Here is a 26,598-nt window from a genome sequence, read left to right as displayed (position 1 = left end):
TCCAAGCCGCCTTCAGAGCTTTGGTTACAAGTTGTGGATATGATTTTTGCCAATAATTGGACAATTTATCTGGATATTTCAAGGACATTTACCAACTGGGCACAATATGTCTATCTCATTTCTCCGGCTGATGATGTTTCCATGGAATAGACTTTTACACCTGCTCATGAGTTGAAGTGTTTTCTGGGCAGATGGCTCATTGCTGAATATCACACACGTAAGACAACAAGTTTTAAAGTGGAAAACCGCTGTAGGATGCGATCTTTTATCAGGGGTAGTATTTGGAGCAGGTTTTCTTTTCCTGAGTTTTTTTTTCCAGAAGCTGCTTTTTGATTTGACAACTTATTGCAGCTTTTTGATTTTCACTAGTTTCTGTTACTCACCTGTCTCGGGTATCCTGGTCTCCGCTTTCTTCCCCCTGGATCCGATGCCCTCTGTTGTGCTCCACGTAGGTTTTTCAAGTTGTCTGGCATGGATCAATAACCTCATTTCCCTAGACTTATTTAAGGCCCTTTAAGAAACACAACTGTGTCTTGGGATTGAGACTCTAGATTTCTATATTTGATGTCCTTACTGTGCTTTACTTTATTCCATCCCTGCTGGCTCCACTTCATCTGTCCCGCTGTTCCGGAGATTCTTAAGAGTGCCAAGACCTTGCTTTGCACATACAGTGGTGACTGGGTCCGTGTGGGAGGGGTGTCCATTGAAGATGGTAACTATTTCAGCTGGATGTGGATCAGCTGAAATGTATTGGGGCGCAGAGACCCATTGGGTCCCTGCACAGCCATACGTGCTGCCAGACAATCAGAGGCCAGCAGCTAACGTCAGTGTACGCCATCACAGGTGACACATAGCAGTGATGTCATGCATTGAGGTCTGCTGCCAGCTTTTGCGCTGACTATAGAAGAGGACACCGTGTGTTGTGGGAGAGGGAAAATGTGAGAAGACTCTTTTTTAAAAAATATGTTAGAGAACAGTGGCAAAATAGGGAACGTTATTACAGGGTAGGCCCATGGAGTGCCCAGGATGGGGGACATTGTTACTGGAAGGGGACTGGATGGGGATATTATACCAGGAAGTGGCCCAGGATTCAGAACATACAGTATATTACTGGAAGGGTCAAGGATGGGGGACATTATTACAGGAAGGGGCCCAGGATGGGGACATTATTACAGGAAGAGGCCTACGATAAGGGATATTATTACTGGAAGTGGTTCAGGATGGGAACATTATTACAGGAAGGGGTACAGTTTGGGTGACATTATACCAGGGAGGGGCCAGTATGGGGTCTCCATTATTATAAGAAAGGGCCAGGATACTGGACATTAGTACTGCAAGGGGCACAGAATGGGGGACATTATTACTGGAAGAGGCATATTATTACCAGGAGGAGCCCCAATAGGAGAACATTATACCAGGAAGGGACCCATTATGGGTAACATTATTACATTATGTCCTTATGTCAAAGAACTCTGTTTTGGTAATATTTTCTTACTGTTTCCTAAAGTTCTTGCTAACGTTTTCTTTTAACTTTTTCACGCATTTTTTAGAGTAAAACCATTCCCAAATAGTCCTGAAAAAACATACACTTAGACATTGTGCACATGGAGTCTTTTTGCTGCGTTTTTGTAGCAGAAACTGAGAAGAATCTCCACATTTTTGAGGAATTTCGGAGTTCCACTCAAAAGATTCCTCAAATTATATTTTCATCTTTGGTATTTAATACGGTCTTCGATTTATTGATCTTCATTCTGGTCTGAAAGTCTAACATTTTAACATTTAGATTTAATGAAAGGTAAGTAACTGTTCGATGACTGGATGCAAATATCTGAAGGGCTGTCACATTGTAGAAGGATCATCTTTATTCTCATTTGCACCAGGAAAAACTAGAAGCAATGGGATGAAACTGAATGGGAGGAGACACAGATTAGATATTAGAAAAAACTTTTTGACGGTTAGAGTGATCAATGAGTGGAACAGGCTGCCACGAGAAGTGGTGAGTTCTCCTTCAATGGAAGTCTTCAAACAGAGGCTGGACAGACATCTGACTGGGATGATTTAGTGAATCTTGGTTTGAGCAGGGGGTTGGATTAGATGACCCAGGAGGTCCCTTCCAACTCTACCATTCTATGATTCTAAGATTTATGCAAAGCCGCAACTAAATTGCAGTAATTTCCTAAAAGATACTGTCATAATCACATGTTAGTGGTTGGATATGATGTATCTTGTCTTGACCCATGTTTCTGTTGGAGATATCTGCTCTTCTGGCATTAGGGTCACTTCTCTGTCCTCTACTTTGTTCTCCGCTCCTACACTATATTTTGTGATTAATGAAATGTTTCACATAGAAAGCATTAAACATAAAGAATCAGTTGACTTTGGCTTTACCGTCCTTCCAGCAGAAAGTATTGGATTTTAGTTGCTATTTATCACTTCAAGGAGTTGTCAGGGCTTATAAAAATCAGCTAAGGTGAGGAAATATGTTAATACAATAATCATTACCTAGTCAAACCCCAGCCACTGCAACACTGCCGGTCTGGTGGTCCCTGTCTCCCACCATGGTAACACTTGCATCTATGGCAAGTCACTATTGAGGCCAGCGATTGACCGCAGCCTCAATATATAAAAGATGAGGAAGCCAGACTGGCACAGACCTATACTGTATGTCAGCAACAGTGGAGTGATGGGGGTTTGAACAGGTAATATCTAATTTAATTTTATAGGTAATTGTGCAGGGAGGGGGAGAAGGTGAGCTGTAACTATCAACTCGTATTATTTTGTCTTATCCATATAGAATGGCTAGCTGTCATTGTAATCTAGCCTGTGAGGATAATGAGACTGCTGAAAAGCGATCATTATAGAACAGGAAGTGTTAGAACGTAAAAACAGCAAGATTTTCCTTAAATCTTAAGTACACTAAGGGTATGTTCGCTCTAAACGGTTTTTCAGTGTCTTTAATGATTTTTTAATGCAAATTTCAGCTGTGTTTTACAGTACTTTTTTGTCATCAGGATTTTGTGCTTTGCTTGTTTCTTTTTTCTTTGCACATTGGAGCATGTCACTTCTTTCAGCATTTTCTCAGCATTTTTCACCCATTGAAAGTAATTGGTGGTGAAAAAAAACAGTGGAAAAACGCAGGCATCAGGTTTTTCAGTATTGTGTTTCTACCAAAACCTGATTAAGGAGAATCAAATTTTTTCTTTTTGCACTAAACTTTATCAGCACACACAAGAGACAAATGTAGCATGATAAAAATTGCAGCAAAAATGCAAGAAAAAACAAGCAAAACCTGCTACTTTTGCAGCTTCTTTACTGCCAAGAGATTATTATTATTATTATTATTATTTATTGTTATAGCGCCATTTATTCCATGGCGCTTTACATGTGAGGAGGGGTATACATAAAAACAAGTACAATAATCTTAAACAATACAAGTCATAACTGGTACAGGAGGAGAGAGGACCCTGCCCGCGAGGGCTCACAATCTTCAAGGGATGGGTGATAATACAGTAGGCGAGGGTAGAGCTGGTCGTGCAGCGGTTTGGTCGATCGGTGGTTACTGCAGGTTATAGGCTTGTCGGAAGAGGTGGGTCTTCAGGCTCTTTTTGAAGGTTTCGATGGTAGGCGAGAGTCTGATATGTTGTGGTAGAGAGTTCCAGAGTAGGGGTGATGCGCGAGAGAAATCTTGTATGCGATTGTGGGAAGAGGAGATAAGAGGGGAGTAGAGAAGGAGATCTTGTGAGGATCGGAGGTTGCGTGCAGGAAAGTACCGGGAGACGAGGTCACAGATGTATGGAGGAGACAAGTTGTGGATGGCTTTGTATGTCATGGTTAGGGTTTTGTAATGGAGTCTCTGGGCAATTGGGAGCCAGTGAAGGGATTGACAGAGGGGAGAAGCTGGGGAATAGCGGGGGGACAGGTGGATTAGTCGGGCAGCAGAGTTTAGAATAGATTGGAGGGGTGCGAGAGTGTTTGAGGGGAGGCCGCAGAGCATGAGGTTGCAGTAGTCAAGGCGAGAGATGATGAGGGCATGGACTAGGGTTTTTGCAGATTCTTGGGTGAGGAATGAACGGATGCGTGAAATATTTTTGAGTTGAAGTCGGCAGGAAGTGGAAAGGGTTTGGATATGTGGTTTGAAGGAGAGATCAGCGTCAAGGATTACTCCGAGGCAGCGAGCTTGTGGGACTGGGGAGAGTGGGCAGTCATTTACTGTAATTGATAGGTTCGTAGGGGGGGTCACGTGAGATGGGGGAAAGATGATGAATTCTGTTTTGTCCATGTTGAGTTTCAGATATCTAGTGGAGAAGAAGGATGAAATAGTGGACAGACATTGAGGGATTCTGGTTAGTAGGGAGGTGATATCTGGTCCAGAGATGTAGATCTGTGTGTCATCAGCATAAAGATGATACTGAAAGCCATGAGATTCTATGAGCTGTCCCAGGCCAAAGGTGTAAATAGAGAACAGCAGGGGCCCTAGGACTGAACCTTGTGGGACTCCGACAGATAGGGGGCGAGGTGAGGAGGTGGTGTGTGAGTGGGAGACGCTGAATGTCCGGTCTGTTAGGTATGATGAGATCCAGGAGAGGGCCAAGTCTGTGATGCCGAGGGATGAGAGGGTCTGTAATAATAGGGAATGGTCCACTGTGTCAAAGGCAGCCGACAGGTCCAGGAGGAGGAGGACAGAGTAGTGTCGCTTGCTCTTGGCAGTTAAGAGGTCATTGGTGACCTTATTAACTGCAGTTTCAGTGGAGTGGTGTGACCGGAAGCCAGATTGTAAGCGGTCGAAGAGGGAGCAAGAAGAGAGATGGGAGGACAGTTCAAGGTAGACGTGTTGTTCCAGTAGCTTGGAGGCGTATGGGAGAAGTGATATAGGGCGATAGCTAGATACAGAGGATGGGTCAAGAGAGGGCTTTTTGAGGATAGGTGTGATGGAGGCATGTTTAAAGCTTGAGGGGAAAACACCAGTTGTTAGTGATAGGTTGAAGAGATGGGTTAGGGTTGGGATGAAGACTGTGGTGAGGTTTGGGATGAAGTGGGATGGGATCGGGTCGAGTGCACAGGTGGTGAGATGTGATCTTGAGAGTAGAGTGGAGAGTCGATCTTCTGTAATGGTGGAGAAGTTGGTTTTGAAGGTGGAGGGCTGGGAAGTCGGGAGGAAGGGCTCTGGGGGTTGTTGACCAAAACTGTCCCTGATGTTATCAATTTTCTGCTTGAAAAATGAGGCAAAGTCTTCAGCTGAGATGAGTGGGGAGGGAGGAGGTGCTGGGGGGCGGAGGAGAGAATTGAAGGTGTTGAATAACTGTTTAGGGTTGTGAGACAGGGAGGATATGAGAGATGAGAAGTAGGTTTGTTTAGCTGTGGCGAGTGTGGTCTTGAAAGTAGTGAGGGACTGTTTGAATGCGATGAAATGCTCGTTGGAGTGGGATCTTTTCCATCTGCGCTCAGCAGCCCTGGAAGCTCGCCTCAGCTCTTTGGTCAGGCTGGTGTGCCAGGGCTGTCTGTTGATTTTGCGAGTTTTGGTATGTGTAAGTGGGGCAGCGGATTCCAAAGCTACAGCTATTGTGGTGTTATATAGAGCGGCAGCGTCATCCGCATTGTGTAAGGAACTTATATCTGTAAGAGGGAGGAGGGATTCGGAGAATGAGTGTAGGTCAAGGTGTTTAAGATTCCTGCGAGGGTGTGAAAGTTTGTGGGGTGGGGATTGTAGACATGGAGTGAAGAGGGAAGAGAATGTGAGCAGGTTGTGGTCAGAGAGAGGAAGAGGTGAGTTAGAGAGGTTAGATAGGGAGCAGAGGCGGGTGAAGATGAGGTCCAGTGTGTGGCCATCTTTGTGGGTGGCTGTAGAAGACCATTGAGTGAGGCCGAAGGAGGAAGTGAGAGATAGAAGTTTAGTGGCAGCTGAGAGGGAAGTGTCAATGGGGATGTTGAAGTCGCCCATGATGATAGTAGGGATGTCCGCGGAAAGGAAATGAAGTAACCAGGTGGTGAAGTGGTCAAAGAAGGTGGTGGCTGGCCCTGGGGGGCGGTAGATGACAGCCAGTTGGAGATCAGGTTTTGCTGCAGAAAAAAACTAAAAAAAAAAAAAAAGCCTAGAGTGAACGTACCCTAAAATAGAGAAAAAAAATCTCCCAAATTTCTTGCTTTAAACAAGAAGTCATTTTCTGATGACACAATCCCTTAAAACTGAAGACACAGTGATTTGTGACGAGGTTAAGAAAGGTTAAAATATAAAAATCAGAGAATAAGCGCCTACCAAGTACAACATGAGTCACAAACTTGCAGTCTGTGAACATGTTCTGATCCAGAGACGTGGGTCTAATGATTCTCACATGCCATCTGTCTCCGCACAGCAATGTAATGAGCCCTGGGTGATGGGCGCCTCCTGTGCCAGACATATTCTCACTGGCATGTACTGACAGACGAGCTGTTACCATCACAGACATGAGTCGGAGCTGTTTATAACCATGACGTGTGTAGAGATTGTGTAATATTCCAGAGATATATGATATGTCTAGATGTATAGAAAATGGAGCTCAGGGCAGCAAGTAAGTAATAAAAAATACTCCCATACAGTGATCACAATATAATGCCACCATATAGTGCCAGCCACGTTTGCTGGGTTTCCTCCAGGTTCTCCGATTTCCTCCCACATGGGAAAGACACAGTAATTGGGAATGTAGATTGTGAGCCCCAATGGGGACAGAGGTGATGATATTTGTAAATTGCTACGGAATATGATGGCGATATACATGTAAAGCGTAATAATGAATTCTGCCATACAAACCTTTACATGATGCCACTATTTATTAAGCAGAATTTAAATACCGTACCCACAATGACTTTTCACTCCACTCTCAGGTTGCTCCTTGAGGAGATGAACTTGTGCATAGCAGATAGATCTCAAGTGCTTGCTATAAAGTACGATAATGATAAGTCATGAAGACAAGAAGTCTCTCCAGACAATCAGGTTCATTACATTCTGCACCGTACAGTAATGGAACAAAAAGTGTGTAAAAAACATAGATCCTGTAACAATAGGCATGCAACAATAATATGTGTATAAAGTAATTGCGATGGGGCTTCTAGGCTTTTGTGTCCACTTTTGCAGACATTTCGCAGGTTATGCACAGAAGTAGCGAGCACCAATATTCCAAATGTACGTACGATGCGCTTTATAATTGTAACAGATAAAGTGTGACAATGGCGTGCTCCGTAATATAACACACAATTCCTAGTTTTTTAGTGTTTTTGCCTGCTGGTAGTCCTGGAAAGGACAGCTCTCTGTATCAACTCCTGAGTGTCAGTTTCCATTGCCAGTTATAGAGAATACTATTCTGGTTCTGTTCTCTTTGCTCCTTGTTTGCACGTTTTTCTTGTTCTGACCTCATCTTGTTTTCTTATTAGTCCCTTGCCTAAAGATTCTGTCTCTGACTTTGACCTCCTTGCGTGATATTAAATCCTTCTTGCCATCAACTTGCTCCACCAGCGAGCAGCTGACTCTGTAGCTCCAACCCAGGGGCCCCGATGTAAGTCTAGATCCCTGTGAAGGATAAAGGCCAGGTCAACCCCTAGGATCTGGTAGATGGAGTGACTTGTGCTAAGCCTGTCCATGGAAGCCATACTAACAACTGCCAGGCTGCCATGAAAAGTGCCCGCATAACAATCTGTATAAAACTATTTTATATTATATAAAAGTGTAAAAAAAAAAAAAAGCTTTGCACATAGTTTACTGATCTTCTACTGATCCTGAGTTACAGCTACAGCCTGCATCTTACTTCAGAGCTGTATTCACATTACCTGCCAGTTCATCGTCTGCCCAGAGATTTCTCTACTCCACTCTACCGCAGCTGTTTACCCCAACGCGTATCGCAAGCCCCTAACGGGATTCTTGTACCATTTGCGCACAATTTCTCTTCATGACCTTCCATATGAGCAAGGTTTGAAAAAGACCCAAGGGTCGAAACGTTACCTTTGTCTTCTTCATTTGACCTGACTGCGGTGAATTTATTGCACTTTTTCTTCACTAAGATATGATTTTTTGAGTGCGACTGTTTTTCATTATGACAGAGATTTCTCTAGTAATTATTTTTTTGGGCAGTTGACCGTAAGATAAGACAAGCAATGCAATGCAATTCAACCCTTGTGCTTGAATGAAGTCAAGCTGCAATACCAGACATACACACGTGGTCAAAATTGTTGGTACCCTTCGTTTAATGACAGAAAAACCCACAATGGTCACAGAAATAACTTGAATCTGACAAAAGTAATAATAAATAAGAAATCTATGAAAATGAACAAATGAAAGTCAGACATTGCTTTTCAACCATTATTTCTTTTGTCAAATTCAAGTTATTTCTGTGACCATGTTGAGTTTTTCCGTCATTAAATGAGGGGTACCAACAATTTTGACCACTTGTACAGTTATCCTGAAGACATGTCCGGCGCTACTTCTGAAAAAAAAAACTTTTTTTTTTTATCCCTATAAATGAACAGAATTTTAATATTAAGATTGAACATATGTTAATTGAATATACAGAGTTGTGTACTTAATCACGTGCCATAATACCTATATAACACTGTGTATCTTTAGCCTTTTCTTTTGTGCTCCGGTCTGAGGCATCATCTTTCATGAGGAATACGACCTAACAACAGCACAGTCCTGGATGAAGTGCAGTCTTGTCAAAAGGAATCAGAATTAATTTGCCAAACTTAGTCACCACATCATTTACCGTACACCATCCAAGGCCATTTTATGACTACTGAGTTCATTGTCCTTATGTTTTTAATTAAAATGACTTATGTTACCCAATTTTAGTAAATATTTGGATCCACCATGAAATAACAATTCTTGAACCTATTTTCCTGTGTTATTCCTCCTGTAAATGTATATAAGATGTTATCAATCTCCTTCCAAGTCTTATGTTTTGTAGCCCCTACATACAATTGTGCTCAAAAGTTTACCTAACCCGGCAGAATTGTTGCTTTCTTGGCCTTTTTTCTGAGAATATGAAAGATAACACCAAATCTCTTTCTCCACTCATTGTTAGTGGTTGGGTGAAGCCATTTATTGTCATTCTACTGTGTTTTCTCTTTTTAAATCATAATGACAACCCAAAACATCCAAATGACCCTGACCAAAAGTTCACATACCCCATTTCTTAATACCGTGTATTGCCCCCTCTAACATCAATGACAGCTTGAAGTCTTTTGTGGTAGTTGTGGATGAGGTTCTTTATTTTCTCAGATGGTAAAGCTGCCCACTCTTCTTGGAAAAAAGCCTCCAGTTCCTGTAAATTCCTGGGCTGTATAGCATGAACTGAGATCTCCCCAGAGTGGCTCAATGATATTGAGGTCTGGAGACTGAGATGGCCACTCCAGAACCTTCACTTTGTTCTGCTGTAACACACAACAGTTGAGCACAACTGTATATAGGAGGCCACGACTGGATACAGATGCCATCTGTCAGTATATCGGCTGTATAAATTGAAAAACAGCGCAAATTTTGTCCACAGACTGTATCTCTATCAGCTCAGCCCCATGTAAGTGCATGGGACTGAGTCACAATATCAGACACAACCTAAACACATGACTGGTGTGGTGTCTTGAAATCTGAACACAACTCCATTTTTCTGATTATATATTCCCATCATTGCCAACATATCGTAAGTTACGTTTTGGGCTATTGTGGATTTTCATGGCATTTTGATATCTTTAGAGTCCACTCATCCTGACAAGACAATGTAATTTAACCTCTTCATCCCCAAAGCCTGTTTTCACCTTCCTGATGGGGCCAAATTTTACAATTCTGACCAATGTCACTTAATGTGGTAATAAGTATGGAACGCTTCAACGGATCCCACTAGTTCTGAGTTTGTTTTTTCGTGATATATTGTACTTCATGATAGTGTTAATTTATTTTATATGACTTGCATTTGTCAAAATACCAGAAACTTGGCAAAAATTTTTAACATTTTGCAATTTTCAACTTTTAATTTTTACGCCCATAAATCACAGAGGCATGTCACAAAATAGATAATAAATAACATTTCCCTCTTGTTTACTTTAGAACAGCACCATTTTGGAAAATAATGTTTTTGTTGTTAGGAAGTTAAAAGTTGACCAGCAATTTCTAATTTTTACCACAAAATTTGCGAAACCATTTTTTTGAGGGACCACATCACATATAAAGTGACTTTGAGGGGTCTATATGACAGAAAATATTCAAAGTTGACACCATTACAAAAGCTGCACCCCTCATAGTGCTCAAATCCACATTAAAGAAGTTTATTAACCCTTCGGTTGCTTCACAGGAACTGAAACAACGTGAAAGGAAAATTTTTTATTATAGACCCATTTTTTTATTTTCACCAGGGTAACCAGGGAAAATGGATCCCAAAATATGTCGTGCAATTTCTCCTGAGCACGGCAATACGTTATATGTGGGGGAAAACTACTGTTTGAGAGCATGGCAGGGCTTGGAAGGGAAAGAGCACCATTTGACTTTTTGAACACAAAATTGGTTGGAACCATTAGCAGACACCATGTCGCATTTGAGAGTCCCTGATGTGCCTAAACAGTGGAAACCTCCCACAAGTGACATCATTTTGGAAACTAGACGTCTCAAGTAATGTATATGGATGTGTGGTGGGAACCTTGAACCACTGAGGTGCCAGAACAGCAGAAACCCCCTATATGTGAACTTGCTTTACAAACTACACTCCCCAATGAATAAATCTAGGGGTTTAGTGAGCATGTTCACACCACATGTGCTTCACAGAAATATATACCATTGGGTGGTGAAGAAAGATTAATTACATGATTACGGCTAAAATGTTGTTTTAGCCCCCAAATTTTAATTTTTATAAGGGCTAATAGGAAAAAAATGGACCTCTCAGTTTGTTGAGCAATTTCTCCTAAGTACATCAATACCCTACATGTAATCAGGAAATACTTTTGAAGCACACTGAAAAACTCAGAATGTGAATAAGCACCATTGTCATGATCCAGGACGGGATTTCGCTTTGGCCCATCCTGGTCAGACTGGGGGTTAATTGTGCTGCCTCTCTCTGGCAGAGGGCAGCTATTTAATGCTAACTGGACCTAGGTCCGGTGTCAGTTATACTCCTGCCCTCGGCTGAGTTAGTTGACCTCTTGTATACGTGTGCCTTGTGCCTGATAACTTGTTGCTTGTTTGGTTGTGATCTGGTTCTGTCCCTGTTACGAGTTCTGCCTGCCCCTCTTGCACCGCACCTCTCTCTCGTGTATGACTCTCTGCTTGTGACCCGACTACTCGCTGCTCGTCTCTTTGGTACCGCACCGCCCTCTTGTGTATGACCTTTGGCTTTGTCTGACCTCCCGTCTGTTTATCCCTCCTGTACCTCGTTTGCCCGTACTGTGTATAACCTCCGTTTTGCCCGACTTTGAGTTTTCTACCATCTCTGAAAGCAGGATGCTAAGCCCCGCCCCCTTGCTGTCACATGACCATAGGTCCTGTGCCTGCTTGCTAAAGCTTCAGCATTCAGGTCCTGTGCATCTGTACTTTCCAGCTATTTCAGTCCCCGGGGCCCCTACAGTATAGGTGAGTCCCTGCTCAGCGGAGGCTGTACGCCAGCGCTGTCAGGAACCTGATAACCATATTTTAGTGCAGACATTACTGTTACGGTTTGTGGATGCCATGACCCACTGTGAGAGCCCGTGAGGTGCCAGTAGATTCCTTATAAGTAACCTCATTTTACAAACTATATCTCTCAATGAATTCATCTAGGGTTGCAGTGATTATATTGACACCACGGGTGTGTCACAGAATTTTATACCATTGGGCTGTGTTGAAAAAATTACATTTTTACCATAAAAATTATTTTTATCCCCAGATTTCACATTTTCACACAGGGAAATCGGTAAAAATGGCACAATAATTTGTCACACAATTTTTGCAGAATGTAGAAATATCCCAGATGTGGTGGTACAGTACTGCTTAGCCACAAGGCGAGGCTCGGGAGGGACGGAGCGCTATTTGCATCCTGGAACGCAGATTTTCCAAGAATAGTTTGCAGACTTCATAAACAGAGCCCCTAAGTGCTAGAAGAATACCCCCCTCAAGTTACCCCCTTTTGTAAATTATACCCCTTTGGGGATTTATCTACAAGTGTAGCGATGATTTTGACTCCATGGGTGAATTCCAGAAACACGCAGCAGTGGATATAGGTGAATAAAAATTGCAAATCTACTATTGTAGTCCCCAGTACGCTGTAGTGACCAGTATGCTGTAGTGACCAGTACATTATGCCAAGCTCATTCTTCTGGAGACACACACCCGTAAATTAAGTGGGCTCTCATCGCTACAGAAATGCCAAACACGTGGGAGCTAAATGTAGTTTAGACACACTGGGGGCTCAGAAGGGAGGGGGGCATTTGGATTTGGGAGTGGAGAATTTGCTGATTTCTTTTACTGGTGAGGAGCCTTAGCGCAATTCTAGAGCCTTTTTACTGCCAGTAATGTGGAAACCCCCTATATTTCCTTTAACAGATGACAGACCTGAGTGGGGACTTGCTTTTTTTGTGGATTGAGTTGAATCTTTTATTGGAAACATTTTACATAATGTTTCGGATCACATTTATCCGGCGCTCTACAATGAGCACTTATATCGGGTTTTCATCTAAATCTCTGAATTACATGATGCAGATGATACCACAAAGGGATCCATTCACTACAATGAGGCAGCAGAGTAACTCTTGACTCTCTCTGGCCTTTGTTCAGCTGTGTCCTTCTTTTCAGACGTATAAAAACCTATGGCCAACGGCACTTTTATGCAGGCCTAAAAAGAAGGACACTACCGGATTATTGGCCATACGGCGTCCAAAATGACTCCTTCTGCCTCATTATAGGGAATCTTCTGCTGGGGGGTTCCATCTGAATCATGTATTTCAGAGATTTACACGGTGTAAGCGCTCAGCATGGAGTGCAGGATAAATGTGAGCCAGCCATCCTGCAATCTTCAAGAGACAGTATGAACAAATCAACAGCAGGTTAAGAATTCGTTTATTTATTTTTTACGCTGTTCCTAGTGCGGTGTTATTGATTAGATGACTTTATTGTTTTGGTCGGTGCAATTACAACGATACCAGATTCATGTATTTTTTATGCTTGACTGCTGTTACACACTAAAAGACATGTTTTTTTCAGAACTATAATTTTTCCATATTTCAGCTCACAGAGTCATGTAAGGATTTTGACGAGTTGACGATTTTATTTATACCATTTTCAGGCACTTGACATTTTTTGATCGCTTTCTATTCCAATTTTTGGGAGGCAGAATGAACAAAAACCAGCAATTCTGGAATTGTTTTTTGAGATTTTTTTTTATGCCGTTCCACTTGTGGTAAAATTGATAAGGCAGCTTTATTCTTTGGGTTAGTACAGTTACAGCAATACTACATCTATGTAATTTCTTTATTAATTTTTGCGCTTTTACACAATAAAAACTTTTAGTGAAAAAAATGTTTTTTTCATCGTTCTATTTTGAGAGTTATAACTTTTTATTTTTCCACTGACGGAGCTTTGTGGCAGCTTGTTTTTTGGGGACAAGATGATGTTTTTAGCTATACCATTTTTTCTTACATTCGTCTTTTTGATCACGTTTTATTCCACTTTTTTTCAGCGGTATGATGAAAAGGCATTGTTTTTGGCCTCTTCTTTTATTTACTTTTTTCTGGTGTATAAAAAACTTTTTTTATGAAAAAAAAATATATTTTTATTTATAATTTTTTTCTATTTTGTTATTTTTTTTTACAATTTGTTTACTTTTTTTTTTACTATTTTACTTAGTCCTTCTTTGGGACTTTCACTTTTTGCAGTCTGATCACTTTAAAAAGCATTGCAATGCACGAGAATCGCTATGCCTTATAAACTATCAATGCTGCAGTGGAGCTTGATCTAACCAAACTCGACCTGATGACCCGGATGACGTCATGGTGACATCGACACCATGGCAACGATCGGCCTCTCGCGATGACGTTGCGAGGGCACCAATCGGAGAGGAGTTGGAGCCCCCTCCCTCTCCCTGCCTTCTAAATGCTGCTGTAAGCGATACATCGCTCGATCAGGGTCTCTGCCTCTACATCAAGCGGCTCTCAGATTACAAAGCACAGACCTGCTTTGATATTGGCTCTTGTTCCTGCATGCTTTTAGAAATCATTTTTAGGCCAAATATATAAGATATGAGAGTTTTTCCTGGAGATGGGCATCAGTGACTCATACACATCACACCTTGAAGCAGATTTCTTTGAAATATTTACACAGTCCTTGATATGGCACCTGTTTGTAAAGGAAAGGTACAAGTTAAAAGCTAAAATATTTTTAACATTTATTACATTTTTCTGTATTTTTACTGAACAACCGGTAAAATGAACACTTCATCCTGTTGATGTATTCTAAGGGGTTAAGGCTCTGTTCACACTGGCATTGTGGTTCTCTTATGAAAAGGAAACTACAATGTGATGATGAATAAATTCCATGATGGATAGTGTTGTAGATTTCAGCTTTCAGCAGAATCATCAGCACTCAGATATTGTTGGAAAATAAACTGGTTTATTGGAACATAGAGCAACCATTATTCATCGTCACAACATGAAGGATTACAAGAAGAACTGACACAAGGAAAGGTCCCACTGTACTGTGTGGTAGTGATATACTAAAGATATCAACAAACTGTAACACTTAACACAGCACCATCTGCTGTCGGTTCAAGATCGTCCCTCCACAACATGAGTCTGTAGCTGTTTTCTGTTTTACACGCCAAAATATACTACCGGTGCCCGTTCAAGTGGAATATGTCTAAAGCCTTTAAATTGATGTCTGATCTTAGAAAGGAAAGTCTGATTCTTTTCCACAAACTGTTCAACGTATTCAGGTGCTCTGACTGGTCACCGAGAATTCAGAAGGTGACCGTTCTCCTTGTTGAGATCCAGGGTGTTGGGATTCATGAGGGCAATGCTCCTTGGGAAAGTAGTGTGAAAAATAGCTTTACTCCAGCATGATGAGAACTGTCATTCTAGTGCCTCCTAAAGGTAGCTGCCCTATTAATTATTGCCCAACTGTTTAAAGGGAATCTGTCAAAAGATTTTTACTGTATAATCTGAGAGCATCATATTATAGGGCTAGAAAGCCTGATTCCAAATATGTGTCACTTAATGGGCTGCTTGGTGTAATTTTGATAGCATCTTTGTTTGTCTGCTGTAGATGTAGCAGAGCTAAGACTTCTGATCTGTGTATAACCCCGCCCACACCACTAATTGGCAGCTTCCTGTGTACACTGGGAATTGTTACCAAGTTGCCAATCGGTAGAGGGGGCGGGGTTACACAAATTAGCTTGACTGCACTGCACATGAGATGTAGTGATAATCTCCTGCTGATAAAATACTGATTGTATTGAAGCAACAACTCACAGCATAATAAGTGACACATCCCTGAAATCAGGCTCTTGTGCCCTATATTAGAGTACTCTTAGCTTAAATAGCAAAACCTGCTGACAGATTCTCTTTAAATAGAAGAATGTCTATTTTTCGTTTTAACTAGCAAATGAGATCAAGTTATCTGAAAGTCCATGGACCATGTCATTTAATTCTGTTTTCCTTTGTTCTTACAGGGATAGCTGTTTCTCACCTGTAAGTCCTGAATCATGTCCTCTTGTTCAAGCTTTCGTCTGTCCCAGCCGATCATTTATAATGCATAGTCATGTTCAGCTGAAGACCGGTCTGCAGACCCAGGAGCGCCATCTCTTCCTCTTCACCGACATCCTCATCATTGCTAAGTCCAAGTAAGTACAACCCAGTCACGGTCTTCATTTAACGGTTCTCTCAAAGGCAAGTCAAGTGTGGCTACAGACTGAAGACACTCTGTGCCAAAGAGGACGAAGGTTATGCTGGTGTTATGGAAACATTGGTATTGGAATTCATATTGCCTATTAAATTCTAAGTCTAAGGCTAGTCTCACATTTGCGGACGGAGGAGCTGCGGAGGGCTGTGGACTTCCTCCGTGAAGCTCCGCCCACTGTCGCACCTCCTACGGTAAGCTCCGCCTACAGTCACATACTTCTGCATGAGGCCTGCATACCCTATCTTTAACATTGGGTACGCAGGTCATGCGGATGTATGCAGATGCCTCCGCATGTGTCGTTTTGACGATGTGGCAAACAAAACAAATTCCAACATGTTGCGTTCCAACATGTTAAGTTAATTTATGAATACAAAATTACCTATTGTATTTTGGCCCGTGTCGACTCCATTTCAGCAGTGTCGAAACTCACGGTCCCGGGGCTGTAATGCGGTGGAATGACAGGTGATGCCCGGCACCCAATCAACGCTGGCGTCACTGTCTCTGCCCTCGGACAAACTGAACATGAAGAGGAAGTCCGGGCTGCAGCTGATCTCTGACTTCCTCTTCCTGTTCAATTTGTCCGAAGGTGGAGACAGTGAAGACAGCACTGATTGGGTGCCGAGGTGTCACATATCACAGCCCCAGAGAGGGCGACACCGCGGGACTGGCACCGGTACGGGAGACAAATATAGGCTTTATTATTTTATCATGGTCGAACTTGTAGTTTAAGAAGTGGTTGTCCTATTATGGACAACTCCTTTAAGTCAAGTTTTTGTATTAAATCTGTTTTTTTAAAAATGTTTTGTCAACCTTGTAATTTTCACATTCAAACTTCCTGATCTTTAAAGAAGACTTCTCGGAAGTGTCATTATCATCAGAGGTATGATTAACATGTCACACGTATAAACATATCGGATACAGGACAATACCAAGCACAACTTCTCAATGATTTAATTTAATTAGGTGCTTCAATACAAACGTTAGGGTTGAAGTCAGCAAATCACTTCCAATGTGTACGTGGATTTCCTGAAAGACAAGGAAGTAAGAGTCCGATAGCCCCAGCCCCAGTGACCAGCGTTAAAAATGCAGGATTTCTAATTTATTTTTAATTTGATATGTTAAAAAAAAATTTTTTTGCCAAAAATGTTTTTAAAAAATACATTTAGCCTAAAAACTTGATTTAAACAGTCGATCATTTTCAGACAATGATGTTGTTAACCAGTCCCACTGCAATTGATGGGTTTGGACACAGACAGACGTGACCCCTGCAATGGAAAAGAGTACAGGCAACCACCATACCGAAAAATTCTGCTCCCTCTAAACACATGATAATATACCAAAATGAAAAATATTGTACTTTTCAAATTGAAAGGGAAAACTCCATCCTGACTGCAGCTGTATAATAAAATCTGACCATGAAAGTCCATTGTTGTCCCCGGATGGTCATCAACAAGATTACGTAGGGGGAGGGCATCCTCCATCGCTGCCAACTTGACTTTCCCTTATTTTTCTAAGAGTAAACCATGGCAGAAGAATTTGTTTTCCAGGAAGTCGATATGTTGTTTCTCTGTGATTTTTTTTTTCTAATAGGAATCATTAGGAAAATGAACAATAAAATGTTTCCATTCTGGCTCACTAATATAATGACTGTTACATAAACAGTGAGATGGGATCAATATGTGACGACTTGTGACATGTTACTCCGATATGATTATCGTCCTGATGGTCATTCTTGAAGAATGTTGGTGGGTAAAGGATGTGATGTTCCTGTTTGACTCGGTCACTATTTATAAACCTGATATAACAAACATGACCTTGGTGGGTGAAGGAAGTAACAGGCTGTTCTTGCCATTAACATGATACTACCTTCCCCAGCAGAGGAGAGTCTGTACTAAGAATTGGGCTGAGTATGTCAATTCTAGCCATTTCTCTATGTGTTCTCCCGACATGTTTTTTTAGGTTTCGCTAATGCAACGGCGAAACGTCAGCATGCGCTGTTCTCTTGTTGGGCTGCTTTGTTGCAAACCAAAATGATACAGAAATATTTTGTTCTTTTTACATTGATAGAACAAACGTCATTATATTTGCAAGTTATTATCAGAAGATAGGAACCATGAACATTTATTGCTATTTTGTATTTCAAGGTTTTATTTTGACATTTTTCAAGGTGACATAGTAGTATGTCCATTGTATACAATAAAAGTAGCGGATAATTTATAAACATGGAAATGTCATTTTAAGGTCCAGCATTCTGGACCTATACTATATAATTGTCTAATACTGTCTGTCTGTCTGTAACGGAAATCCCACGGCGCTGATTGGTTGAGCCCGGCCGGCTGAGACCAATCAGCGCATTCAAACGACGCACGCCTCTGTTGGGAGATCTGCGGTGCGGGGAGAGAGAGAGAGACTCTAGAATACTCGATGCGTTAGAATCGGGCCACCATCTAGTATATATATAATGCTCAAAAAAATAGAGGGAACACTACATTGTATATATATCTAGGTCCAGAAATATTTGGACAGTGACACAAGTTTTGGTATTTTAGATTTTTACCAAAACATATTCAAGATACAGTTATAAAATCAATATGGGCTTAAAGTGCAGACGCTCAGGTTTAATTTGGAGGTATACTATTTACATCTTAACTGGAGTAATTGGACAATTATCTCAAAAGCTCTTTAATGGGGTGTATGGGCTATTCCTTCATTAATCCATCATCAATTAAGCATGTAAAAGAGCTGGAGCTGATTCCTGGTGTGGCATTTGCATTTGAAAGCTGTTGCTGTGAACCCACAACATGCAGTCAAAGAAGCTCTTAGTGGAAGATAAACAGACCATCATTAGGCTAAAAAAGGAGAGGAAATCCATCAGAGAAAGCAGAAATGTTAGTAGTGGCCAAATCTAGAGATTGGTACATTCTGCAATAAAAATAGCACATTGGTGAGCTTGGGAACTCAAAAAGGCCTGGACGCCCACAGAAGATAACAGTGGTGGATGATCGCAGAATCCTTTCCATACTGAAGAAAAATCTGTTTACGACATCCACCCAAGTGAAGAACATTCTTCAGCTTCTTACAGGTCCAGCAAAGTTGTTGGGATTTATAGAAGTCTCATGCTCACCGTGTTTTATTTACTCTGTGTAAATGACTTGCAATGTGTGTTTCTACAACATGTCAATTTCTCTTACCCCTAGAATTGCATTAGATGCGGGAAATCCACAGGTATAAAATGCCTGACATACGCACATGACTGTATCAATAAAGTTTTGTCAAAGCAAAATACCAGGAAGCATAAGCAGCAAAGAAGTTTTATTTAAAACATGACATAGAAAAAAATGAAAAAAAAACACAGGGTCAAAAATGTGATAAAACCACAATAAAAAAATAAATGCAACTAACTTAATTTAACTAACTAGTGCAGAAATTCTACAACATCAAAAAGTAACCAAATACTCATCATAGAATCACAGCCTAAAGCCACATTTCCATGTTTAGATATCATGCACTACATGCCTCTCCTGGGATAAAAGCTACAAATGTAAATCCTACACTAATTAAAAACAGCCAAAGGCTGACGGGAGGACTAAATTTGATAAATATTAGGTTTAGGCTCCCCTCAAAGAAAGGTACGCTGTCATGGGGTTACCGCGACAGTGTGGAGCCAGAAGACCACAGCGTCTGATTGCTCCTACATCGGCACTGAGAAGAAGCACTTCTCCCTCAATTTAAATATGTTTATTTCTTCTGGCAGAACAGGGGTTAATTAGCCATGTTGGAAATCTCTGTGCTCACAGCTGAGCTCGGTTAGCCACTCCTTTTCCCTTTATAATCTTGGCTCTGTTACACATCCTTGTCAGAGCAAGCATTTGCTGCATGGCTAATAGAGGGAGAAAAATTCATATGAGAAGGGGAGTTGGAGGAGTAATCTGTGACTGTTGCTTGGTTTGCATGTGTGGTAATTCCCTAACCTTCTCTATTTTGGTTTCTAATTTATATAATTTTTACAATGTGATTTTCTGGATTTTATTTCTGATATTCTATCTCTCAATGTTGAGATTAGCTACCCTTAAAATTATAGGCTGTTCATGTCTTTGTCAGTGGGCAAAGCTACAAAATCAGCAAGGGATCAAATACTTATTTCAATATATATATATATATATATATATAAAGCTGAGTGTATGTATGTGTGTATGTATCATGTCACGCCCACTCCACATAGCCCCACCCGCTCCGCATAGCCACACTCACTTTACACGCAAAGCTTCGTACACGCAACCCACGTTGTTAGCGCACATGGCCGGAGACACATTCAACTCGAAAGCCACCCTGCAAAACTCACCAACTGTGACGTCCCAGTGAGCTACAATCAGGGCCGCTGTCTTCAGAGTATCAGTGCGTGACAGGCACAGGCCTCATCTATTTCTGTCATGTCTAGAATGGAGTTGCTCCTGTGAGGCATGACATCAAGGGAAAGGGAGGAGCCTCATGGATTACACCGCTGTGCTCATAACAGGAAGTTGCTGTGCACGTGTGAGGTGAAAATGAAGAGTGAGGGGAAAATAAGAGGAGTAAGGGAAAATAGTGGAGTGAGGGGAAAATAGTGGAGTGAGGGGAAAATGAGAGATGTGAAAATGAACAGGTGTGAGTGGAAAATGAGAGGAGTGAGGGGAAAATAGTGGAGTGATTGGGAAATGACAGGAGTGAGGGGGGAAAGTGAGGGGGAAAATGAGGAGTGAGGGGAAAATGAGAGAAGTGAGGTGCTGCTGCAGTATGAGGCTGTGTATAGAGAAGAGTGAGGCGCTGCAGGTGGAGGCTGTGTATAAGGCCACGTTCACACATTCAGTATTTGGTCAGTATTTTACCTCAGTATTTGTAACCAAAACCATGAGTGTGAGCAAAATACAGAAGTGGTGACGTGTTTCTAATATACTTTTCCTATGATTGTTTTACTCCAAGTTTTAGCTTACTAATAATGAGGTATAAATACTGACCAAACAATGTGTGAATGAGGTCTAAAGGAGAAAAGTGTGGTGCTGCAGAAGAAGTAGGCTGTGCATACGATATGCTTTATTGCAATTAGTGCAATTTCTCTCGGGATCAAGTGTTTCCAATTGTATATGAAAGAGGAGTGTGAGGTGCTGCCAGCGGAGGTGACTATAAAGGAGAAAAGCTGTGCTGCAGAAAAATGCTGTGTATAAAGGAGGAGTGTGAGGTGCAGGAAAGAGGAGGCTGTGAGAAAAGAAGGAGCATGAGGTGCAGGAGGAATAAGGCCCCTTAACTGCCGGACCCTGATCAACCATTATTCTATCCAATAGAATTCCTCAACTCCTTGGACCCACAAGGACTTCCTCCACATAAACGCTTTCTAAAACTTAGAGCACCTATTCTGCTGTTGAGAAATTTAGATCCACCAAAGCTGTGTAATGCAACAAGACTCTTGATTAAGAACCTGTTTATACATGTAATTGAAGCAACCATTTTGACAGGATGTGCCAAAAGAGAGGACATTTTCATTCCAAGAATTCCACTCATTCCATCTGATTTGCCTTTTGATTTTAAACCCCTCCAGTTTCCAGTTCGACTGGCATTTGCAATGTCCATTAACAAGGCTCAGGGACAGTCCTTGACAGTAATAGGGATTGATTTGCAATCTCCATGCTTTTCTCATGGTCAACTTTACTTGGCCTGTTCAAGAGTTGGAAAAAATCTGTTCATCTTTGCACTGAAAGAAAAAACCAAAAATGTTGTTTATCAAAACGCTCTTGAATGGGTTGAAAATAAAATACTATCATTACTTGGGTAATCATTTAGTTAATTTTGTTTCAAATCTGTAGTGTTGAATATATAATGTGAAATGTTTTTATGCACAATATAATCATTATAATTTGTTATAACGAACCACAGTTAGTTACTATGCCCGGGCAATGTCAGACTCTTCAGCTAGTATAAACTAGCTATTATATACTAGCTAGTATATACAACCCCTGGCAACAATTATGGAATCACCGGCCTTGGAGGATGTTCATTCCATTGTTTAATTTTGCAGAAAAAAAGCAGATCACAGACATGGCACAAAACTAAAGTAATTTCAAATGGCAACTTTCTGGCTTTAAGAAACACAAAAGAAATCAAGAACAAAAAATGTGGTAGTCAGTAATGGCTACGTTTTTAGACCAAGCAGAGGGGAAAAATTATGGAATCACTCAATTCTGTGGGAAAAAATTATGGAATCACCCTCTAAATTTTCATTCCTAAAACTAACACCTGCATTAAATTAGATCTGCTCGTTAGTCTGCATCTAAAAAGGAGTGATCACACCTTGGAGAGCTGTTGCACCAAGTGGATTGACATGAATCATGGCTCCAACATGAGAGATGTCAATTGAAACAAAGGAGAGGATTATCAAACTCTTAAACGAGGGTAAATCATCACGCAATGTTGCAAAAGATGTTGGTTGTTCACAGTCAGCTGTGTCTAAAATCTGGACCAAATACAAACAACATGGGAAGGTTGTTAAAGGCAAACATACTGGTAGACCAAGGAAGACATCACAGCATCAAGACCGGAAACTTAAAGCAAAATGTCTCCAAAACAGGAAATGCACAACAAAACAATTTTTGCCAGGGGTTGTATATAAACATGTTGTATCCATTTTTCATCATTTGCAGCATATCATTATCATGTCTATCAATCTTGTGATTTCCATAACTCAACAACTTTTCCTTCTTGTTGCTGCAATTTCGATCTTTGGGTGTGCAATTTTATACTGAGTTTTAGTCAAAAGAGATCTTTGCAAAATATTCTATTTCTTGATTGGCATGTGCCTCTTTCCTAACTATAGGTCCTCTTTATATTTCATTAAAAAAGTTGCTAGTTAGAAACCATCATCAAGCAGGGAAGCTGTTACTGATGGATATTATTGCTACTTTGCTTCTTAAGCTTAGTACTGTGTTACAAATTCTTTTGTGACACATGTAGGAGTATAGCGCTAAGGTAGAAATTCAAAATATACAGTTGTGCTCAAAAGTTAACATACCACATCATAACTTTTGCTTTCTTGGCCTTTTTTTCAGAGAATATGAATGATTATACCAAAAGTAATTTATTATCATTATGATTTAGAAAGAGAAAACACAGTAGTTTGACAATAAATGGCTTCATCCAACCACTAACCATGAGTGGAGAAAAAGTTTTGGTGTTATCATTCATATTCTCGGAAAAAAGACCAAGAAAGCAAAAATTCTTTTGGGGCATGTAAACTTTTGAGCACAACTGTACATAATAAAGCTAATAATGTTCCATCTGGCAGCAGTATTTTGCTGATGGTTTCTTTCTTCAACTTGAGATTCATTTTGTACTGGTCAGAAAAAAAATTAAAGATAATGAAGGTGTATTATAAAAATGGGAAGTTGTAAAGTTAAGTTTCCATGACCGATATTAGTCTAGAAAGAAGGGGAATCAGTGGTACATAATATACAATATAATATGTAAAATGATGTAAGGCAAAGCTGGAGAAAGTTTGGAGCAGGTTCAGTATTTAAAGCATTTTCTTGTCATCTTTACAGGTCTCCATCTCACTATAAACTGAAGCACCATGTGCGGGTGAGTGAGATGTGGACAGCGTCCTGCATGGAGGATGTCTGTGAGGGCAGCACTTATCCCGAGATGTCGTTTGTCATTGGCTGGCCAATCACCAACTGTGTCGCCACTTTCAGGTGTGTACATTCAGATGTGTTTGCTGATGTAACTACATAGTGGATTGATGGTACCGAGCATTGGTGTTGTTCCCATGAATGTATGAACTGCATTCAAGGGAATCTACTGTATTGTTAGTAATGTTTTAATTAAAGGGAAGGTAGGGTGAATCAGAGCGCAAAAAACAAGAAAATGCATACAAAACGCATGATGCGTTTTTTATGTGCGTTTGCACTGCGCACGCAGTGTAAAAAAATGCTAGTGTGAAAGTAGCCTTTCTACTTCCGGATTATGGCCCCAACACTGTTCTGTGTAACCTTCAATAGTTTCGATATTCCTCTGTCAATGCCATCTGTATGTTTTGCATCAATAAGGTTGCAAAGGTCTTGAGATTTCTCACTGGTTTTACCCATCATGAGATGTTTATTGTGTGGCACCTTGGCAATAAGATACCTTTTTATAGGCTATCAATTCAACCAGCTGATAATATTTTTCACTAAAGGGGGTTTTACACTAAGCGATATCGCTAGCAATATCGCTAAAACGTCACTGGTTTTGTGACGTTATAGCGATATTGCTAGCGATATCGCTATGTGTGATACTTACCAGCGACCGGCTCCCCCGCTGTCCATCGCTGATCGCGCGAGAATGTCCGGCTCCATTTCTCGTCGGGCGCTTCCTGCTGAGACTTCCTGCTGTGACGTCCAGCGACGCGTGGAGGCGGGCGGGAGGACGCAGGATCGCTGTGTGTGAATGGTAAGTATCGTGCGCTGCGTCGCTGCTGCATCGCTGTGAGATCTTTCTGTATGAAAGCTCACTAGCGATCATTTAGCGATGCACCAGCGATCCTGACCGGGTCGGATCGCTGGTTGGATCGCTGGTGCATCGCTAAATGTAAAAGGGCCTTAAGTGTCAGGATTGATTTCTAATTATTGATAGATTTCAGCTGGTGTCATGACTTTCCTTGACTTTTTGCACATCTCTTGCTTTATGTGTTCAATCATTTTTCCCTGTGTAATTTCTCACTATTACACATAAAATAATTTATGGGCATCTATTTTTAATTTCTTTGCCTGTGTGGATTGAATGGGTTGTTACCGATATCTGGTAAGATCTGTTAAGCACAAGAGGTGTATGGGAAGCTAGGCTGAGTTTATATGTCACAGAAGTGAAGCCTGCCCTGGTCCAGCATCCAGTCAGGTTCTGCTATTTTCCCACTGCCATGGAGAACCAGACTTGATACTTGATGAAGGAATAATTTACTATGATGGCAATAATAACCCTTTATCACTTGTATTTACCTTTTAAGCCATTTCTAAGATTTTTGAATTTTGGGGATCTACAATGGGCTGCAATTGCCCAAACCTGATCATACCTGATCATATCACTCTTTGTATAATACAAATGTCCTCATAAATTAGAAGACTAAGCTCAGAGGTGCTGAGGAATGATATACAAAACTGAACGCAGCACATAAAACACTGGGACCACTTTCACTCTGCAGAATATACGACTGTTTAATTAAATGTTAACGATTCGGTATTTGAAGAATCCATTTGTATAATTGGAACAGACTATCTGAATACTCTCCTGACAAACAATATTTTGGCTGACACTCCATCTTGGAGTTGTGTGAGTGGCAATGAGGACATGAGTCATGTGGGCAGCCAAGGTTAACCCTTCCTGCAATTTTTGGTTTATCATTCTTAGTGTTATAAACTTGCATTACTTGCATTTGTTACTACAGTTTTGCTCATATGAATTATTATAGGTATCAATATAACAATGTGTATTGAATATCTGCACAAGATCTGAAAAATTTCATGTACATAATCTCAGAAATCTGAATATCCCAGTCTATTTCCATTTTGTTACTGGTTTAAAGAGCAATCCCACCCACTGTAAAAACCCTGCCGGCATCACTGCATGGCCTCCCATCCCAAACCTGCCTTACCCACCTACTTATTCACTACTCCGGGCCATGCTGTGAGGTCTGTCTTTTGCTGACTCCATGCTGTATGTCTCTTGCCTCCTGCCTGCTCTCTGCATACTTCCTGGCTGTGTGCATAGGGGGGCGGTGCTGGCACTCTCTGGCTCTTATTGAGTCAGTGTGCACCTTCCTAAGGAGTCCCCAGCCAATTGTCAAGAGGCCTCAAGTACTTAAGGCATCCTCGCCCATAGGAGGATGCCTGTGCAACTATTTCCCTCAGTCAGTGTCTTGCTGCTGAGCTACCAGGTCCTGTCCTGTTTCCGTCTTCTCTGGGTACTGCATACCAAGACCTGTTACCATGCGCTTTGTGTCTTATGCTTCTGCCTCCCTGAGGGCTGCATACTCAGGCCTGTATCCTTGTCCAGTATTTGTTCCTGTGTCCGTCCTTGTCTGTACTGTGTCCTATTCCTGTATCTTATCCTGTTCCTGTACCTGACCTTGTCTGTATTCAGTCCTAACCTCTGCCTGTTTGTATGCTTGTTTGTGGCTTCCTTTCCCTGCTTTGTGTGTCCTTGTGTTTACTCTGTCCGCTTTTTTCTCGCTCCACTCCTTGCGGTTCTGCTTTGCTTTTGTTCCGCAACTTGCGGTTCTGCCTTGCATCCGCTCCGCACCTTGTGGTTTTGCCTTGCATCCGCTCCTTGCGGTTCTGCCTTGCATCCATTTCTTGCGGTTCTGCCTTGTATCCGCTCCTTGCAGTTCTGTCTTGCATCTGCTCCTTGCGGTTCTGTCCTGCTCTGCATACTTGCGGTTCTGTCCTGCTCTGAATACCTGCGGTTCTGTCCTGCTCTGCATTCCTGCGGTTCTGTCCTGCTCTGCATGCCTGTAGTTCGTCCTGTACCGCATACCTGCAGTTCCGTCCTGCTCCGCATACCTACGGTTCCGTCCTGCTCTGCATACCTGCTCTGCACTTGCTCCGCAACCTTGTGGCTCTTCTCTGCTCTGCAACCTTGCGGTTCAGCTCTGCCTCCGTTACGCATCTTGCGGACCTTTGTCCTACAGTCTGTACTGGTTCCTAAATCAGCTCCAGTTCTTCCAG

At 41.4% G+C, this 26,598-nt stretch overlaps 1 protein-coding gene across 2 annotated transcripts in view; it reads left to right on the top strand.

Annotated features, from left to right (window-relative positions):
* ARHGAP20 (Rho GTPase activating protein 20) overlaps positions 1 to 26,598 on the top strand; it is a 158,378-nt gene that overhangs the window by 64,555 nt on the left and 67,225 nt on the right. For both annotated transcript variants that reach the window (XM_073583103.1, XM_073583104.1), the window contains exons 3-4: positions 15,645 to 15,815; positions 23,443 to 23,592. In XM_073583103.1, coding sequence (XP_073439204.1) covers positions 15,645 to 15,815; positions 23,443 to 23,592 — 321 coding nt within the window. The remainder of the gene's footprint in view (positions 1 to 15,644; positions 15,816 to 23,442; positions 23,593 to 26,598) is intronic.

The sequence above is a fragment of the Dendrobates tinctorius genome, unplaced genomic scaffold, assembly GCF_039654945.1.
Source record: "Dendrobates tinctorius isolate UK_male_01 unplaced genomic scaffold, ASM3965494v1 ptg000075l, whole genome shotgun sequence".
Taxonomy (NCBI): Eukaryota; Metazoa; Chordata; class Amphibia; order Anura; family Dendrobatidae; genus Dendrobates; species Dendrobates tinctorius.
Note: the sequence above shows the minus strand (reverse complement) of the source record. Positions and strands in the feature narration are given on the sequence as shown.